Source organism: Mauremys mutica, chromosome 4, assembly GCF_020497125.1.
Source record: "Mauremys mutica isolate MM-2020 ecotype Southern chromosome 4, ASM2049712v1, whole genome shotgun sequence".
Taxonomy (NCBI): domain Eukaryota; kingdom Metazoa; phylum Chordata; order Testudines; family Geoemydidae; genus Mauremys; species Mauremys mutica.
The window spans coordinates 24197797-24219028 of NC_059075.1; the positions used below are offsets into that span (position 1 = coordinate 24197797).

General features: G+C 43.0%; 1 protein-coding gene across 11 annotated transcripts in view; it reads right to left on the reverse strand.

Moving 5' to 3' along the window:
• EVL (Enah/Vasp-like) overlaps positions 1 to 21232 on the reverse strand; it is a 226675-nt gene that overhangs the window by 30127 nt on the left and 175316 nt on the right. For all 11 annotated transcript variants that reach the window (XM_045014715.1, XM_045014720.1, XM_045014721.1 and 8 more), the window contains one exon: positions 860 to 923. In XM_045014715.1, coding sequence (XP_044870650.1) covers positions 860 to 923 — 64 coding nt within the window. The remainder of the gene's footprint in view (positions 1 to 859; positions 924 to 21232) is intronic.

The following is a 21232-nucleotide window of genomic DNA, read 5'->3' on the forward strand; positions in this document are numbered from 1 at the left end:
TTCAGAATAATGATATTCAGAGTATAAAATGATCATTACTAAGGGAGCCAAGTGCTGGTTAAAGCAGTTTGGCTAGTGATTTTTAAGTATAATAATGAGCCGGTAGAAGGTTTCTCCTTTGATGTGTGTGAATGCATGTGTATGCGTGTACATAAAATCACACACACAGATGCCCCACTATTGTGGAGTCAGGAATGGTTCTGTTTGGGAATCAGGGGCGGCTCTAGATATTTCGCCGCTCCAAGCACGGCGGCATGCCTCGGGGGGCGCTCTGCCGGTCGCTGGTCCCGCGGCTCCGGTGGACCTCCCGCAGGACCAGCGGACCCTCTGCAGGCACGCCTGCGGGAGGTCCACCAAAGCCGCAGGACCAGCGGACCCTCCGCAGGCAGGCTGCCGAAGGCTGCCTGCCTGCCGCCCTCCCGGCGACCGGCAGAGCGCCCCCCGCGGCATGCCGCCCCAAGCACGCGCTTGGCGTGCTGGGGCCTGGAGCCGCCCCTGTTGGGAATCCAGGGTGTACATGGGACAATGGGGACTCTGCCCACTGGAGATATGCAGTGTTCAACTTGTGTGCTGGAACCAGAAGATATTTCCTAATTTAAATTTTTTTTTTATAAACCCTTAACAAATAAAAGAGTAACTGTGGGACACTACAGAGTGCTAAGTCTGACCAATTACAGGTACAATCAACCTGAATGTGACCAAATCAGGGCCAGATTTTGCAAATGGATATACACAAGCAAACCTCTCTGCCATGGCAGAGCCCCACGGAATACAACTGCATGATTGGGGCCATAATTAGTATAATTAAAATATAAAATCATTTGAATCTAATACATTCTTTTCAAAATTTATTTCTTACCTTCTCTGCACTTCCATTTCATCCGGAGAGGGTCCATTCTGAACCTGGCGCTGTATGGTTGGACCTATGTAAAATACAACAAATGATAATTAGCAAAGCAAATGCAGTGACCACATTGCTCCCATTTCTGAAACACAGCGCTGTCCACAGACTCCTTGCGCACACGTACTAAGAGAGATCAGCACAAAGATTCAAGGAGCAGGTTTTCTACCCTTGATTCATTTTAACATACACTGAGTCAGATGCTGAGCAGGTGTAGTAAATCACTTCCGTTCCATTGAAAGAAACTGGCCAAATATCAGCACGTTGGAACAGATCTATCAAGTAATTCATAGGCGTTGGAGATAACATAATGTAATTGTGCTGGAGTGAAGATCTGCAGACCTGCAATGTTCGAAAGGATAATGTGGTACAACTATCAACCATCCTACCAGGCTGCACAGTTTTAGTTTCTACAGAGTTTAAACCAGGCCTAGTTGGATCAGGCTATTTTCAACCTATCCTTTGCTGCATACACTGTGCAAGTTCTATGCATGGAACTTCCACGGTTATCCAGTATGCAGAACGAGTACAGAAGGGTGATAGATATCAAAGGACAAGAAATCCACAGCATGGATCAGAGAGAGCTCTGTGCCCTCAGAGGGCTGCTCAGCTTCACTTCACTGTTCTCTCATGCCCACCATTCATAAATGCAACCTCAACGGCACTTACTGATTTATAGAAATCAGTGGACAAATTTAGGAGGTGATGTAAACAGTAGTGTAAATTCCATATTGGTAACTCTGCATAGGTCAGTGTGAATGAATGTAAGCTGGTGCCTCTGAAGTACGAAGCTGGCAGAAGGGCAGTGTTAAAGCAGGAAAAAGCAACAACCAGGAGGATGTGAGACTATGTAAGATAAGGCAGGTCTGTTACAGGCCTTGCTTTTCTTTCTCCAAACCTGACTGTCCACTTTACCAGAAGGAGTTACGCCAAGTTAAATCTTCACTCACATACGCTGATTTACCACATTTAATTTATGTCCCAATTTAGGTCACATCTCTGCATTTGGTCCTAGCAGTTCAATCTGCTTCTTGGACATCTTTATTAAGTTCACTGGTGTTTACATGTTATTTTCTGAGAGGAATAAAAATAAACAAACATAATTATTAATATATGCTCTATTAAATTCTATGGGTGAAATACTGGCCCCATTGAAATCAATGGGTGATGCTTACAGAACGCTATTAAATGCTCCGGGAAGTCTCCTTAGAGGGAACATTTTGAAATAACTTGGCATAAAGTGCCTAATGCACAGAATCATTATGGACTATGGGCTTGTAAAAGTTCAAATGTAAAGGTTCAGCCTTTTCTGAGTTATCCTCCAAGACAGTCAGAACACAATGTTTACGATCAGTTTATATATATATATACACACACATAAAACTCAAAGATTGCTGAGATTTCTCTCAGATTTTCATTTTTTTTAAATGTCCCATTTGGCAGAGACAAAGCAATGAAAAGGTGAATATTTTAGAAAGTTATAAGTGTATGAAAAAAAGATGGTATAATGGAAATTGATTAGCAACCTTAACTACAGCAGTCTGTACTACTGACAGCAATAATATATTGTGGATGGCTGGGTGTCCATATTTGCATATTCCAGATATAAACACACACAGAGTTTACATAATGGGGTGATGTGGCATAAGAGTTTTATAGGCCTGAGTTTTTGATGATCACTGACAGGAGGAAAAGCCAGGAGTAAGTTAAACGGGGCATCAAAGGTTTTATTGGCACCCATTTAGCTCACCTCACATAATCATGTACTGATGTATGACACAGTAGATTCTACTGAAAAATTATTTTGTAAGGGTTTAAAAACTGTTGGTACTATTTTTCTCTGTTTGTAAAGACAGGTTTCCTTAGGGTACGTCTACACTACGGGACTATTCCGAATTTGCATAAACCGGTTTTGTAAAACAGATTTTATAAAATCGAGTGCGCGCGGCCACACTAAACACATTAAATCGGTGGTGTGCGTCCATGGTCCGAGGCTAGCGTCGATTTCTGAAGCGTTGCACTGTGGGTAGCTATCCCGTAGCTATCCCATAGTTCCCGCAGCCTCCCCCGCCCCGCCCCTTGGCATTTCCGGGTTGAGATCCCAGTGCCTGATGGGGCAAAAATCATTGTCGCGGGTGGTTCTGGGTAAATGTCGTCAGTCACTCCTTCCTCTGGGAAAGCAACGGCAGACAAGCATTTCGCGCCTTTTTTCCCTGGATTGCCCTGGCAGATGCCATAGCATGGCAATCATGGAGCCTGTTTTGCCTTTTGTGACTGTCACCGTATGTGTACTAGATGCCGCTGACAGAGGCGATTCAGCAGCGCTACACAGCAGCATGCTTTTGCTTTTGCATGACAGCAGAGATGGTTATCAGCCATACTGCACCATCTACCAATCCATAAATTGGTAATAAGATGATCATGGCTACCAGTCCTTTTGCACTGTTCCATTTGCTGCTGTCATAAGTGCCCCTGGCTGCTCTTAGCCAAGGGCGCAAAAGCCAAAATTGGGAATGACTCCCTGAGTCAATCCCTCCTTTTTGGTATCTAAAAATAGAATCAGTCTTGCCTAGAATATGGGCAAGTGTACTAGAGAACCACTGTATCAGAGAACCAGAGAGCACAGCTGCTCTGTGTCAGATCCTGCAGAAATTATGAGCTGTATGCTATTCACAGGGGGTGCTCCTGCAACAACCCCTCCTGTTCATTTCATTCTTCCCCCAGCCTTCATGGGCTACCGTAGCATTGTCCCCCCACTTGTGTGATGAAGTAATAAAGAATGCAGGAATAAGACACAGTGACTTGTTAGTGAAGGCAGCCTCCAGCTGCTATGATAGTCCAGACAGGACAGTAAGGAGTGCATCCCTCTGCTAGTTCAGGGGCACTTGAATCTTTTCTTTACACATGAAGGGTGGGGGCTGATGAGCTCAGCCCCCTGTTGCTATGACGATGATGGTTATCAGCCATACTGTACCATCTACCAGGAAAAATTAGGGCCAGGCGAACTTGATCGACCGGTCCCAAGCAAGTTGGTATGGTTACCAGTCCTTTTGCACTGCCCCATGTGCTAATAGGCTGATGATGAGGACGGGTAGCAGTCCTATTGTACCATCAGCCACCCATGGCGGGGTGGGAGGAAGGATGTTGTTGTTGAGTGCTGCACCCATCCCGTCTATCTGCAGCATTCAGTAAAGATAGGGTGACATGTAAAAAGAGTCAAGACAGGATTGTTTTTCCCTTTCACTTCTGGGGTGGGTGGGTGGGGGGGGGGGGGTGCGTAATGTGCCTAGCTATGCCCTGACCCACCGCGGACACTGTTTTTGACCCTAGAAGCATTTGGAGCTCAGCCAAGAATGCAAATGCTTTTCAGAGACTGCAGGAACTGTGGGATAGCTTGAGTCCTCCAGTCCATGAGCGTCCACTTGATTCTTTGGCTTTCCGTTACGCTTGCCACGCAGCAGTGCGCTGAGTCCTTGCTATGGCGTCTGTCTGGAGATATTTAAAAAATGATTTTGAATTTCGTCTTCTGTAACGGAGCGCTGATAGAAACAGTTTTTGCCTGCCCTTACAGCGATCACGTCCGCATCGTCCATGCTGGAGCTCTTTCTTTATTTTGATTTTTAACTGCATCACCACCCGTGGTGATCGGAGCTCCACGCTGGGCAAACAGGAAATATTCAAAAGTTCGCGGGGCTTTTCCTGTCTACCTGGCCACTGCATCCGAGTTCAGATTGCTGTCCAGAGCGGTCAGTGGTGCACTGTGGGATACCGCCCGGAGGCCAAATACCGTCGATCAGCGGCCACACAACCCTAATCCGATATGGCAATACCCGATACTAGCGCTACTCCTCTCGTTAGGGAGGAGTACAGAAACCGGTTTAAAGAGCCATTAAAATCGATATAAGGTGCCTCCTAGTGTGGACGGTTGTGGCGTTAAATCGGTTTTACGCTCCTAAAACCGGTTTAAACGCGTAGTGTAGACCAGGCTTTAGTGTCATTAACCCAACTGTGCTCAAGGATTCAGAGGCTATGTCTACCTGCAGCTGGCCTGTGCTGACCGACTCAGGCTCGCGGGCTCAGGCTGTAGAGCTGTTTCATTGCTGTGCAGACTTCTGGGCTCAGGCTGGAGCCTGAGGTCTGGGACCCTCCCACCTCACAGGGTCCTAGAGCCTGGGCTGCAGCCAGAGTCCGGAAGTCTCCACAGCAATGAAACAACCCTGCAGCCCGAGTTAGGTGGCATGGGCCAGCCGCTGGTTTTAGTTTGCTGTGTAGACATACCCAGAGGGAGACAAAATCAAAAACTCTTAGCTTTTCTGTAACTCATACTGCTGTGATTTTAAGGGTCAATATCTCACAACTTGCTAGAGCTAGAAACTATGGCAAAGATTTTCTGAAGAGTGGGTGCCTTAAATGTTGATGTCACCGAGACACTTTAAAGGGGCCTGATTTTCTGAGAGTGGGTGCTCAGCACTTTGTGATAAACAGGCTGCTTTAAGGTGTCTCAAATTGGGCAGCCAAAACCGAGGCATACACGAACACTAGTCATTTCTGAAAATCTTTCCCCAGAGCTGCATTCCATTAGAAAGCTGGTGGAGAAGGGAGGGGAATTCTTCGCTTCAAACAGGATCAAGTTCCCATTCGTTAAACCTGTTACTAATGCAGGACTGGATATTCCCTGTCCTGGGCCTTTGGCTAGTGTAATTTTGTGGGAAATGCCACAATTTCCAGGGAACAAAATAAAAACAATGTGGAAAGGATGCTTTTGTTTTTGAAGAGAGCCTTATGGAAAGCTACTAGGATACTTTGGGTGTTAGAAACAGACCTGATGGAGATAGATTAGTGGGCAGAGCACATGCGAGGTGTCCAAGGTACAAGATAAATGCAAGTTATCACATGGTTCTACAGGTTAACACACTGATCTCATCATGGTATTAATGCTAGCAATACACCCAAACAGCAAAGCTTGGATCTGGATCTAAACTTTTACACAATTTGACTGGGTTTGGATGAAAGATATGGTACCATCCATAAAGTTTTGTTATGGATCCAAATTTCCCTCTAGCTCAGGGATGCTGGTGATTTGGATCCAGGTTTTAAATTCAGAAACTCTCTCTAGATATATACACATCTGTTATATGTTTCATTAAACATTCATTTGGCTGCAGACATTCTAGGGGTTATGGTTAGATTTTCAGAGGCCCTTGTAGCCTTCATCAATTAACAGGACTCCACCTTGGAAAGCCCTGGTGAGATTTGATGGTACTAATAACAAGGAAATTTCACTTGGGGGAAAAAACCAGACTATCATGCTAACTTCTGCATTCTAATTGGCAAAATGAATGAGAACACATGCACGTTCAGGCTAAGTGCCAATGTTCATGCAAGCCTGAGAGAAAGAGTTGAGGGTGAGAGACAGCAGAAACAGCTGCACCTCCTCGAGAATAAACTGAGTCCAGATACCCAGAAATGGTTAATGAACACTGCATTAATCTGGTACATCAGCAAGAATCTTCTTCTGAAGTTAGCTGCCGATGCAAACTAAATAACATACCCTATTTGGCTAACATGTACATTTGTAGTACAGAAGAAAACCAGGATCAGACCGTATCAAAATCCAACCAACCAACCAAACAAAAAATCCCAGAAAAGAAGCCAATTTCTTCTTTCTTTTCTGCACAATTTTGCATTGCCTTCAGGTTTTAAAGAAGTTGTAACTATTTGTGGAAAGCAGGTTGCAGAAATTCTTCTACGTCTGGTATGGAACAATCCGATTTGCAGGTTGGGCTGAAACTTTCTGCCAGATGAACATCTAGCAAGTTGATTCTATCTGCATATCAAGTAGGTACTCAGAAGCATACAATTCTGCAAACATACATGCTTAACTTTGACTCATGTTTTTAGTTATACACATGGGTGTTTGCAGGGTTGGGACCACAATTACATCAACTGCACTCTGGAACCTGGGATAATTTTAGAGAGCAAATTGCACCTGTCACAAATAACAGGGTCTTTATTCAGGCAGATACTTCGAGTTAAAGAAGATGAGATCAGTGAACCACACACAGAAACTTTATGAGTGTTAGCTAATACAGACAAATATAATTGAATCAGAAAAATTAATAAACATAAGTATAAGAATCAGATAAGAAAAGTGGTTTCCTGCATTTTTCATTCTTACAATCTCATATTGTTCATACTTACAACTTTATGGGGACCACTTGAAGTAACAAGGTCAGTGGAGAGCCCTGGCATGACCATACTATGGCTTTTGCCATTCTGTGTCATCCCTGGTGATTCACTTTGGACAGAAAAGTAAATGGAGAACATCATAATAGGATGAACTCACCAGTAATAATCAGGTGTTACACCTCTTAATTCATACATTTACATATCAGTGACCACAGTTAACTAAGTCTCAGCCCGGGCTGGCACCAGCATCCCAAGGATGTGGTTGGGGCGGCACTTTTCAAGGGACAGTACTCCGGCCCTTTTTGTTTTTTTTTTTGGCTTGGGGCAGCAAAAGACCTGGAGTCAGCCCTAGTCTCAGCCCCTGTCCATAAGTAACTTTTCAGGTAACCATAATTAGGGGTTCCGGTTGTTGCCTTAGGCTAGAACAGGGATAGGCAACCTATGGCACGCGTGCTGAAGGCGGCATGCGAGCTGATTTCCAGTGGCACTCAGTCCACCAGTTCCTGGCCACCAGTCCGGGGGGCTCTGCATTTTAATTTAATTTTAAACGAAGCTTCTTAAACATTTTAAAAACCTTATTTACTTTACATACAACAATAGTTTAGTTATATATTATAGATTTATAGAAAGAGACCTTCTAAAAACATTAAAATGTATGACTGGCATGCGAAACCGTAAATTAGAGTGAATAAATGAAGACTCGGCACAGCACTTCTGAAAGGTTGCCGACCTCTGGGCTAGAGCTAGGTGCATCGATATATTTGCATCAGCATCAACCTTTCCCAATATTTCCAGTGCGTCAATGTGGGTAACTGTGAGGGTACATGTTGCTCAAAACCCACCTATGATTTGGTTATTTTCCAACTTAACCCAATCTTGCTGTTAACATGTTTACAACAGGGCACTTATTGCTAAATACTATAACCCTAGCTCAGTGGCTCTCAACCTTCCCAGACTGATATACCCCTTTCAGGAGTCCAATTCATCCTGCGGATCCCCAAGTTTCACCTCACTTAAAAATTACTTGCTTTCAAAATCAGACATAAAAAGACTGAAGTGCCACAAGACACTATTACTGAAAAATTGCTTACTTTCTCATTTTTACCAGATAATTACAAAATAAATCAACTGGTATATAAATATTGTGCTTACATTTCAGTGTATAGTATATAGAGCAGTATAAACAAGTCATTGTAAGAAATGTTAGTTTGTACTGACTTTGCTAGTGCTTTTTGTGTAGCCTGTTCTAAAATGATGCAAATATCTAGATGAGTTGACGTACCCCTTGGAAGACCTCTGCGTTCCCCCAGGGGTACGTGTACCCCTGCTTGAGAACCACTGCCCTAGGTCACTTATGCTAAGTCTTGGCGCTTCTTACGCTAACAAAACTGTAAACTACTAGGCATCGCTAGGCTGCAGCTTATTGGCACGCCTACACCTTAATATGAATACTCATATTGTATGGTCCCCTACTTGTGTTTTAGCTATACTGGCATCACTCATAACTAATAAAAGCACTTTTATACACAATATCTGAATGAAGCTCACCTTGTAACCTCTCCAGAATCAGGCTAGGCTCACAGGTCAATAGCCAACACACATTTGTAGATGCAAACACGTGGCCAGGTTTTAAAAATCTATCCCTTTATCTCAAAAATCATATTACGTAGCTCCAGCCCTTTGAGTATGGAACAGACTGAAGTGAATTCTGCCAACTCTAATTTAAATTTCTTTTTTGCTTAATTATGTTAATATAACTTGATTTCATCTCCTCAATGAGGGCTCTATATCCCTCTGTTCTGTACATTAAAACCCCCTTACATTATTTTTTACATATAGCAGGGTCTCTTATTTAAGATCCTAGCTAAAGAGTTTTAATTAGCATCATGTTTTCTTTTATTTGTTAACTGTGTAATGTGCTTAAAATGAAGATGTTTTATTCCTCATTAAAAACACGTATCTGTTGAAACTGACAAATTCTCTATAACATCTTAAGAAATGTCCTTCTCCACACATGCAAAAGAAAAAGTCAGATGGGAAGAAGGTATTCAGGATTTAAGCAAACAACTGACATTCTCTCTCTCACACACATCTTCCATAAAGGTGGTGTGGAATTTACATGTATATTAATTTAAAGGGCCAGATGGTCATTTCAGATGCTCAGTGTACACTGCCACGGAGCTCAAAAAGTTCCACTAGTTCTCTGTCAGATGTCTTGGGATATTGTGACAATTAATGCTGTAAGTGTAAGATTAGAATGTGTCTGCAAAACAGAGTTAAGTTCTCAGATAGAAATCCCTGCACTATAGGATAATGTAGGAAAATCTTTGGAGAGAAAAAGATCCTCCTCTGCTTTAAATGTTTTCCAACATAAACTTTTATTCCTTTTGCTGCACAGGTTAGTTCTCTTTTGCATAAAAAGTTTGTGTTTGACCCAATATCCCCCTCAAGCTGCTTTTAATAACATGCAGTGCTTTTGCTATTATTGAATTTTGTAAAAGAATTACATTTTTGCAGTGGTAGCGTGGAACTGACTTGATCACTGAGATGCATAATATGTCACTGACAGTGACGACCAGCAAGGAAGTGTCAGCATGGAATGACTTAATCCCCTATGCTCCTCTGCTCCACTCCATGGCAAGGCGGTGCACAGAGGAAACATGACTATGCAAAACTCTGCAGAAATTCCATACATCCCACTAGATGTGTGGCAAGAGAGGGGTATGCTTAGCAGTGAAAGATGAAATTGGACTGGGTGGCTTATTTGTCTCTTCTCTCCTGCAAAATAGAAAGACTGCAGAATGATATTAAAATTTGTGGAAAGATAATGCTGCTCGAACCAGCATTAATGCTTGCTACATACCCTAGTCACAGGGTTCACCCTAGCCAGGGGCAGCATGGATTCCAGGTCTGCATTACTGCCAAATCTGGAGAGTCATTGGGTAGGCAGTGGTCTGGACATGAGAGTTGGGGGAAAGTCTCTCAGAGGGGCTATCTTGGGATAACTGGGGCTATTGAGCCTCTGAGGCTTTTGCTGCCATGGCATCCCCACCTACTGGTGTAGACCATGGAGGGGGAACATACCAACTCAGTTTGTTCCCCTCCACTTCCCCCACTGCCTCCCTTAAAAGGATTATATATACACAAGCATCACCAAAGAATTCCAGCTCTGATCTCCTTATATAGGCAGAAATGGCTGTTTTCTAGGGTAATGAGAAACCTTCATTGCAAAACTGACAAAAATTCATCCAATTTTGTTCAAAACCCAACATTTAGGCCAGGTTTTCCAATAAGTTTACAAACCTGGGCTGAGCTTCTGGTAAACCTGGCGGGATTATCATGGGAAACTGTGGTTCTGGATGAGTTTTGCTTCAAGTTTGAATTCCTTGCAAACCCCTGCAAACCAAAGTCTGATTAAAAGTTTGCAAGGGTCTTACAATCCACAATGGTGGAGTCACACTGCTCTAGTGCTCTCCTCATTCCTGGTCTTGTTTTTGTTTTCTAATGTGCTCTGCCAAAGCTCACACAAATGTTGAAGGCAGGGATTATTTTAACAACAGCCTGATTTTGATTTCGTATGTGCATGTGCTGGAGGAGACAGATCACAGACAATAGCTTAAATTGAAATATCTGCATTTAACTGCTCACATTTTCATGTGCTTTTTAAATATGAGCAGACATGAGCAATGAATGCAGCTGGTAACGACAACCCCATATAAACATCCCTCAAGTTGCAATGTGATTTACCTCCTACCCTGACAGCTTTTGGGAACACCCCCTGCCAGTGTGACTGAATACAATCACCATAGAATAGGGTTAGAAGAGACCTCAGGAGGTCACCTAGTCCAATCCCCTGCTCAAAGCAGGACCAATCCCCAACTAAATGATCCCAGCCAGGGCTTTGTCAAGCCTGACCTTAAAAACCTCTAAGGAAGGAGATTCCACCACCTCCCTAGGTAACCCATTCCAGTGCTTCACCACCCTCCTAGTGAAAAAGTTTTTCCTAATATCCAACTTAAAGCTCCCCCACTGCAACGTGAGACCATTACTCCTTGTTCTGTCAAAAGGGAATTAGGTTAGTCAGGAACCCTTCAGTTCCTACACTGTTTCAGTTTCATAGCTGCTGCAATCTATGTTTTTATCAATTAATTCAGGAGATATATTGCTGGTGTCTGATGTTTCCATGCCTCTTTGCTTTGTAATAATTTATTGCATTTTATATGAACATCTTGTGACTGAGCGCTAGGCCTATTTTTGGGTGTACAGACACTGGAAAATTTCCATATTAGTTTTGTTCCCCATTTTTTGATGACAATTACCCATAATATTTCCTGATCCAGAAAACATTTGCTGTTTTCACATCAGTTCCTGACACTGGCTGGTTTCTTCCTCATCAGCCTTGGCCCTACGTGCTATTGATAGTCCCAGCAGCACTGCGTCTGGCCTAGTTATAATTTAACTGAATGCAACTTCCGGGTGCTGACGCTGCTCACCACCTTTTGTACAGCTTTCGCCTTTTCCCTGACTGAACTAACAGGGCTTGAATGGGAACTCTCTGCAGTATAATACTGTTACCAAGGTTATTCTGACTGTGGGTCTTACTGTGTATTTTTGCCGGTTTCTATTGAACTTTTGTTGAACTTTGTCAGTAAAACCTGGCTATTTCATTACCCCTGCACTTTGCCATTGCAGGGGGAAGAGATATTGTTATTGTTTTGACTCAGAAAACTAGTCAGTAAATGAGATCAAACCTAGATAGCTGTTACTGAGAGAAATAATGTGCTACTGCTTGCATTGACTCTGAATGGACAGCCTTTGCAGGAAGGAGCCCTCTTACTGTTTTCTGTGGGAACAACCCACAATTTCAAGCAGTGTTTTTCCTAACACAGTTTTTGTATTCTTCTCTTTTGTGTGTGTTTACTGATGCAAGCGCTACCTGACCCTGGACATACTTAAGAAAACAGCAAACCACAATCATTTTTCTGAACATCCATGAACCTGGGGTCAGAGAAACAGGAACTCTCATCTAAGCCAACCATAGTTTTGCCTAGAGCTGGTCAGGAAACAGATTTTCTGTCCTCAAAGAATTTCAAGATTTAGGGATTTTGTTTGGTCTAAAATCAGGATAAAAAGGCAAAATTTTGATTATAATTTTTTTTTGTGCAAAACAAAATCCGCACCCCCACCCCCAAATCGGTCAACTCAAATGTGTTGTTTCAATAAATTCAAAATGTTTCATTTGTTTTGATATTTAATTTAACATAAAATACATTTCAAAACAAAAAGTCATTTCCAGATGAAATAAAAATCAAACCTTTTCATTCAGAAAAGGGCAAGTTTTAACATTTTCAAAATTTAACAACCAGCTTAAAATCTGATTTAAGTTAAACCTGTACAATTTTCTCATGTAGACAATGCCTAAAGGAAATTATAATGCAAAATAAAAGCATAAAATAAAGGCAGAGACAAAGCTGAGAATACAAAGCCTGCAGTCCTATCTGGCAGTTCCCCACTCTAACCACAATACTGCATCCTTTGCAAGTGCAAATGTACACACAAATGTGTGTACAGTTTTATTTAAAAAAAAAAAAGGGCGCACGAAAGGATCCATTGTTTGAAAATATGGCTCCTAATGTGCTAAAAGCTCAAAGAGTATTGGGCGCGAGTGGAATTCTAGATGTTCAAAAGAGGAGAATCCCACAATAAAGAAATAATAGTGAACATACCAGCAAGTTATTGGCCTAGTGTGCTCAACTGCCAGAAGAAAGAACAAGGAGTACTTGTGGCACCTTAGAGACTAACAAATTTATTTGGGCTTATGAATATTAAATCTGTTTTGATATACACACACACACACACAGTGAGGTAGGTATTAAAACAATTATCAGTCACTGTCCTGGCATAGGAATTTCTAGTCCTATACATTAGTGATTTAATTAATTAGGTAGAAGAGAAAATCATGAGGGAACCTGTGAATTTTGTTTGCTGTGGACACAATAAAGATGCTTCTGTGATAAAGTAGATCCTGAAACTAAGCAAATGTAGGTGCCCTGTGGTAAGAGAGACTATTCATATTTAATACATTAGGGACACTGGTCAAGCCCACTTCATCCTAGCAGCATCTGCCCAGTCAATATGAGGTAGGGTTACCTCTCACATAAGTGTCAAGCAGCTAAAACAGGACTGCAAAGAATACAGAGGAAGATTGTGCTCTCACCTAAACTGGTACAAATCTAGAGTTCTTCCAGTTCCTGAAGTCAATGGAGTGACTCTGGATATACATCAGTGCAACTGAAATCAAAATTTTCCCCACTGCAGAAGGCAAAGTTTTTGGTGGTTCTGCACCTTCTCCATGTGACACTTGTCTTCATTAACCTCCCCTCCCCCAGAAGAACTAGTATTAAGAAACACAATTTTCCTGTCCATTATGCTGCAAAAGGACAGTACTAGATTTGTCATTGTATATTACTGGACATGAAAACCACTGTACGGACATAGCCCTTTACGAAACTGGCCAGGGCCTGATTCTGTGCTCGTACTGTATAAAAGGGAGTAGATCCATCGAAGTAAATGGAGTTATATTGGTGAGTGGTAGCAGAATCAGGCCCACGGTGTGCATAAGCTGTAAAATAGTGAGGGATTGGTGAGATGAATGCAGAAAACACATTCAGCACAGTTCACAGAAAGGTGGAACCGGAGCATCCCAGGAGAATTATTTTGCTGTGTAAAGCCCTGAGCCAGAAACAAATAATTCAGCAACTGTTCAATTATGTCCTAATGAAATACAGGCTAATACAGGCTTGCCACCTGTTACTAGAACACTGAGCAGCAGAACAACAGTTAGCAACTCCTTCCTGCTAGGAAGGGAGGCTGAAACTTTGCTACATTTATAGAAATGCCCTTGTTTCCATAGACGGCTTTAATGGACATAAGCACCTCAATCAGTTAAATGTTAAGTTACATTTATGGCAGGACCATCAAAAGGTTCCTAAGAGAAGTTTACTACATGATAGATTGTGAGTGTTTAGCCTATGGAAGACGTTCTCCTTTTAAAAAACAAAGTCACTCTGCTCTGGTTAATTAATTCTGGGACGAGGGCTCCTTTGGATCTGGCTTCATGAACACATCCACAGAAGAAGGCAGTGGCACAGGAAGCCAGTAATATCAACATAAAGGGTTCAGAAATCATAAGTCAGGCCCCACAATCATGAGACTGGCTTAAAACTCATGCGATTTTAAAGAAAGAATATTTTGGTTGTTTGTATTTCTCTTTAGGGTTCATGTTTTCAAGCTGTTTTCCTGCAATGAGCAATGCTAGAAATGTTTTTTTTTTAAACGAAAGTTGTTCCTCCTGTATTTGCTTTAAGAAAAACAGAAAACGTGCAATAAAATCAAGAGAGCTGGCAACACTCAGAGCCTTCCCTTCCCTTCCTCTATATGGAGGACTGGCCCAATCAAGGAGCCCAAGTAAGTCTAGCGCAGGGGTTCTCAGGATAAATTTTTTGGTGGCCTCAGAGTGCGGCCACCAACTCTGGCTGGTGGCTGCTTTCACACTTTTTCCTAAATATTTAATTAATATAAGCAAAACCAAACACATATGCGCATATATACGTCCAAATCATTGTAATTTATTTATTACTAGCTGGTAAGTCTTTTGTGAAAAGTGATATTAACAAACATACAAGTATCATGCATCCGACGAAGTGGGTATTCACCCACGAAAGCTCATGCTCCAATACGTCTGTTAGTCTGTAAGGTGCCACAGGACTCTTTGCTGCTTATACAAGTATCAGTTTTAAGCCCGGGATGGAGGGTCGGGGGAGGCAGCAGGGGCCAAGAGTGATGGGGGTGGTTAGGGGAGGCAGCAGGGGACTGGAGCCTGAAGCCCCAGGGCCACAGCCCAAAGCCCTGCGGCCGGAGGATGGAGCCCAGGGACAGTCCAAAGCCATGCGGCCAGAGCCTGGGGCTGAAGCCCAAAGCATGAGCCCCATCGCCCCTGGGAAGGTGAGGAACTCACCAGCTGCTTACTCCTCCAGCGTTGTGCCCCAGGTGTCTCCAGAGGAGGGCAGGGCCCAACCCCTGATGGCAGCCCCAGCAACCAACACCAAGGCGGTGCATCCAGGAGCACCTGGGAACAGGAGGGGCCACTACTCCCCACCACCACCAACACCCCCCCCCCCAGGAGGCTGTGGCCACAAGAAAAGCCCCTGCTGGCCTCATTTGAGAAATGCTGGTCTAGTGTGAGGCTCTCCAAAGAGGCTGAGGAGCAATGGAAGCCAGTAGCCCACCCCCCACGTGCACTGAGGCCCGAGGAGCCTGCTCCATGCAGGGCAATGCATATCATGCCTCGGCTCAGCAATCCGCAGAGCTGCCTCCCTGAGGCACAACACCTGCAGGAGAGCCAGCCGCGGCAGGCACCACCACACTGCCCCCACTGAGGGCTGTGCCTTGCAGTCAGCACATAGTCCTTAATGTTTGAATTAAATCATTTATTTTGCATTATAATTGCATATACATGGATTTTATTTTAGTGCATACCTGAAGTGTTTGTTTTGCTTTGGTAAGAAGGGGCCAGACTCATGTATGGTATAACGGTACACCTCTACCTCGATATAACGCTGTCCTCGGGAGCCAAAAAAAATCTTACCACGTATAGGTGAAACCACGTTATATCAAACTTGCTTTGATCCACTGGAGTGCGCAGCCCTGCCCCCCGGAGTGCTGCTTTACCGCCTTATATCCGAATTTGTGTTATATCGGGTGGCGTTATAACGGGGTAGAGGTGTATTAACTTAAGAGGAGCTGCAGCAGGAGTCAATTGGCCTAATGTGGCTAAGAAAAGAATACCGTGCAGCCTGATTCTGAAACATTGGCAGCTTTACCACTGGCTTAAATGAGTGCAGGACCAAGCCCTGTGTGACTGACTTCCTCTTGGCTAACATAAACGTGATATGTTACGAATGTCAGCTGAAATACAGCGGAGCAAGACAGTGGGCTGGTCTACACTACTGGGGGAGGGAGGGAGGAGAGGATTGATCTAAGTTATGCAACTTCAGCTACATGAATAACATAGCTGAAGTGATGTACTTAGATCTACTTACTGTACACACTGTAGTGTGTCGACGGAAGACACTCTCCTGTCAATTCTCCTTGCACTTCTCGTTGAGGTGGAGTACCGGAGTCGATGCTAGAGCGATTGGCGGTCGATTTACTGCGTCTATAGTAGACGCGATAAATTGATCCCCGCTGGATCGATCACTGCCCCTCGATCTGGCCAGTAGTGTAGAGAAGCCCAGTGTGTATGTGTAATTCAAATGAAGCCTATGGAGTTATACCAAGGATGGGCCTTCAGACTTTATATTTTGGTTAATCTACAGTTTATAAACTCCAGTGATTGATCACCTCTCTAGTTTTGCTTAACATACACTAAAATTTATAACACACTGACAGAGAAAAGCATGGCGCAGTTATATTATCTATCAGAGGCACTGTGGGCTCATGGATGGGGCATTGGCCTGGGAATCAGGAGACCAGCATGCTACTCCCAGCTTACTCACTGGCCTGCTGTGTGACTTTGCGTAAATCACGCCATTTCCCTTCCCAAATGCTGTTTTGTCTTGTCTATTGAGGCTGTAAACTTTCTAGGGCAGGAATAATCTTTTAACATGTACTTGTACACCAGCAAAGCCCCTCCTGTCCCCCAGCTCAATACAAATACTGTACTGCAGTACAAATAATTAATAACAAGAGTGCAGTGAAAAAGGTACCGTGAACTTTCATTTGTGGAAAAGACATTGGACAATTTTTGACCAGACTTTAATCATAATTCTGCATTAGGATCAGCGAGCACAGACGCCTGCCCAGTGTCCTATTGAAGCCAATGGGACCATACTGACAGGTGCAGGGATCTGGAGGACTAGTGCAGGAAAATGGCCTTACATTGGTATATATCCAGAGATTACATATGGTTTTTCATGTTTGAAGTTGAGAATGCCTTGTAAGTGCAACTTGAACAAATTACTATTCCAAGATAATAAACAAAACGGGCCACCCTTATAAAAAAATATTAGGAAAAATGCTAATTTAGCACCTGACCCAGCTCACACTGAAGTGAAAGGCAAAACTTCCATTTGCTTCAATGGGTGCAAGAACTGCCCCCCTCAATCTAGATACATTCCTTAAACGGTTTGAATTTCTACAGCCTAAGGGCACAATCCCTCAACTCCAATGAAGTCAAGAGGAGTGGAGTGTGCAAGGCAGCTTCCAGGAGAAGCTCAGCACTTTGTAGGAGAAGGACATAAAGGGTATGTCTTCACTGTGACCCTACCCACCTCACCCACCCAAGCCCGAATGTCTACACTGCAACTGTATAGCCCTGCAGATTGTCCGAGTCAGTTAACCCCTATTTTACTGCAGTGTAGACATTCTCATCAGAGTTAAAGCTGGTATAAGACATTGTTCTTGATCATACTTTGGTACTGTTAAAACGATGCTCTAATTCCATTGGTACATAAGCAAAAGGATATTTTAATGCAGTAAATCAAAGGAAAGAAAGAAACAAACCAACGTGCTGCTAAGGGTAATTATTATACACTGTACACTAATGATTTCTCCTGGTTTAACAGCCCTGCCAATATAAGGGTCCAGTTGGTTGAATCATTTCCATCAAATATTAACAACTCAGCATTTTAGTACCAATCTACCAACATAACAAAACAAAAGACAAGAAAACAATGAAATACAATTTAAAGCGTATAAACTATTTGCCACAAGAATCTGATGGAAGTGCAGAATGTTTCCATTCTAAAATGTGCTCATGTCAAACCTATCCAATTTGAAGAAATACCGCTCCCCCCTCCGGCAGCAGTTCACATCAGAAAGAGGCATGCAAGTCAAGGTACAGCAGATTAAAAAGATTCCATCACCTACAAGACATTCTGCAAAGGATGATGCAGTCACAGTGGCAGAGGCAGAAGCAGTGACAAATCCATTCCCTGCTGACCATAGTACGGCAGCGCCTGCTTTAGAACAATCCTCTATGCAACTTTCTCATGATCAGCACTTACCTACCGTCCCACTACAGGCCAGGTTACACCAAGTGTAATCAATACACCACTATGTCAGGGAACTGGGCCTCTCCATTTAAATATTTAATCAGACCTTCTTCCTAACCTATCACAATGTTTGAATGCTGGACTTCATCATCTGACACATTGTCTGGACAGTGAGAAGAAACACTGCTAAAACAGTATTGCAAAAACCAGAAATAAACTGCAGGCACTGGACCACCTTGCGCCAAGCTTTACTGACTTATTCACATGCAATTAATTTTAATACATTAAGAGCTTGCGAATGACAAGAGAAGCCAATACATACTGGTGAAAATGACTGTGTACATATTGGATCAAATTTCCCTTGGTGTCACTTGGGGTTACGCACGGGATGAATTTGGACCACTAGGTAACAGCTGACATGCTGGATTTAGAATTAAATATATATTGTTTAAAATCCCCATCTGCTCTCTCTCAGTTCTTGTTCTCCTCATCCGATCAATCCTGTTCTCCTTCTGACCCTCCCCATCACCTCTTTCCTCCCTTTTCACTTTGCCTGCTACTTCTTCCCTATTCAAATGAGGCAGATCCCTCAGAAAGGACTCCTCTAGAAGTTAATGGGTCATTTGTGCGAGGAGGCTCTGCAGAATATTTACTCTCTTGAGTGTGGCTACACTGCCCCTGGGAGTGAGCCTCACAGCCTGGGCAGACAGACTCGTGTGAATAAGGCTCTAGCTCATGCACTAAAAACAGCAGCGTGGATGTGGCTACACCAGCAGAGGCTTGGGCTAGTCACCCGAGTTCGAATGCACCTGAGGCTCTGGGTCTGAGCTTCAGTGACTAGCTTGAGCCTCCGTCAGTGCTGCAATAGCCAAACTACTGTTTTTAGTAGTTGCAGTGCACACATACCCCTCTGTCTTCTCTTCCCTATTATTCTCTCATCCAGCCTCTTTTTTCCCCTTTCCCCACCAGTCCCTTCTCGGTCTTTTATCCCTTCCTGACTTTTTATTATTCTATCTACTGTGATTTCACTTGCCCCAATCCTGCATTTGTTACACACTGGGCCAGATCCAAAGCTAGTATAAACCGGTGTAGCTCCATTCACGTCAGTGGAACTGCTCTAATTTACACTAGTTAGTGAACTGGCCCCTAGAGTTTAATGGGTCTTTTGCATGTCATATCTATGTCTTGGAAGCTACTGCACAGAGACTGAAAAGCTCTTGGTACAGTTAGAACATGTGAATCACCTGTTGGAGTCAATTTTTTCACTGACTGGAGATATATTAAACAGAACCACTCTCATCACTCCTGATACCTATTTAGTACTACTGACGTGCGCAGTCTCTAAAGAAGCTCCATCCTTGATATGGTATATGGAATATTCTCAAACCAATTGGGTGACATTTAGAGACATTTTTATGATCAAACTGCATATTTTTTTTGTTTTCCAGTGTTTATTTCTGTTAACTATTTAGATCCCATTTTCAGTCTACACTATTTATACTTCTGCATTGGGCACCATTAAAAACTAGACAGTTACCACCTGCTGGAGTTAAATTCAGAACAGCATTTGTGTTATTGGGCAGTTACAGGGACATTTGCCCATTAGTCAATTTTTTTCACAAGCACCTCTGTGCTTGCTCCTATGGTGCCCTTTCTCCATGGAAGGAAACCCCCATAAAAATCAGCAGAGCCTCTACCTTATCCTTCTTCAAATCTCTCTGTAAAAATCACCTGTGCCATAATGCCTACAAAACCCTTAAAGTTTAGGCAGCTGGTGTGCTACAACAGCAACTGCTTATATGAAACATAATTGCCTCAAGAGGCTCCTGTGCTCCATTGTGTTTGTTGTATCCACTTATTTCTTGTTATATACTTAGGCTGTCAGCTCTTTGGGGGAAGGGAATGTCGTTATCTGTTTGTCCAGTGCTTAGCACAATGATACCCAGATCCCTGAATGGTGCCTCCATGCAATACTGTAAAATAAATCATGATAATAATAATGATAGAAAAAAGCAAAAAATACTATGATAATGGTAGATATTGCAGTGCATTACATGCCCAGGGTTTTGCATAATTACACATTCATCATATGAAACATTTCCCTGTAAAATAAATAAAATTGTTCATACTAATATTATTAAGAAGTACTTTTATAGTGTATGTTGCATTAGGACAGGTGCTTCGAAAGGTTTTTCCTGGAAGAAAAGAGCATGTCATTCAAATCACTGCCCCACTATCCCACAGTTTGAGGCATTTCCATTTTCTTGTTACTTTTCTTTGTTTCCCTCCGGCGCCATGCAATGAAGAGAAGCATCTGGCCAATGGAAAATATCAGCACCGATCTCTAAAGCGCTGACCTATTCTGCTTTGCCACTGGAACAAGCTGACTCTCTCAATAGTAACACAGCACAAAACAAAGGAAGGCAATTTACAAAAATAATAAGGAAATCTATATAAAGCAGAAATCCACAACTATACTTCATCATGGATTCCAGACAAAAAAGAAAGCAGCTACTAACTGCCTGTCTGTAGCTTAACTTGCCAAGCATGTCTGCTACACGCACGTTTCCTTTGCTGCTGAATTTACCTGTTACACTTTGCGGTTCTGTTTGCAAAGGGGTTAAGTGCATCCACAGCTAAAGAAACAGCTGAAAATATCTCTACTAGCCAAGGCAGAGCCCAGAGAAATCCTGGACTGATGTGAAGAGGATCAGCAAACTACCACGTAGCCCCCACTCTCAACCTCCACCATCAGCTTCCACTCTGAAAGCCTCAACACCTGCTACACAGGGCGCATGAGGTGTTCTATCCCCATACATCACTGACATGGGACAGACATGAGTCATGTCGCTCAATACACTCGGAGAAGTCACTCAGATACAAGGGCGATAAGGATGATATAAGAATCTAAACAGAGTAGAATTCAGAGGTCATCTGACCAGAAGTTGGGGGGAGGCGCTATGCCCGCACACATTTCTATTCTCTATGAGGTTGCTTCCACCAGAGAGAAACAATCTAACTAAGACTTGATACAGCATAGTACCTGATCCTGCACTACTGAAGTCAATGGATGCAAGATCAGCCATAC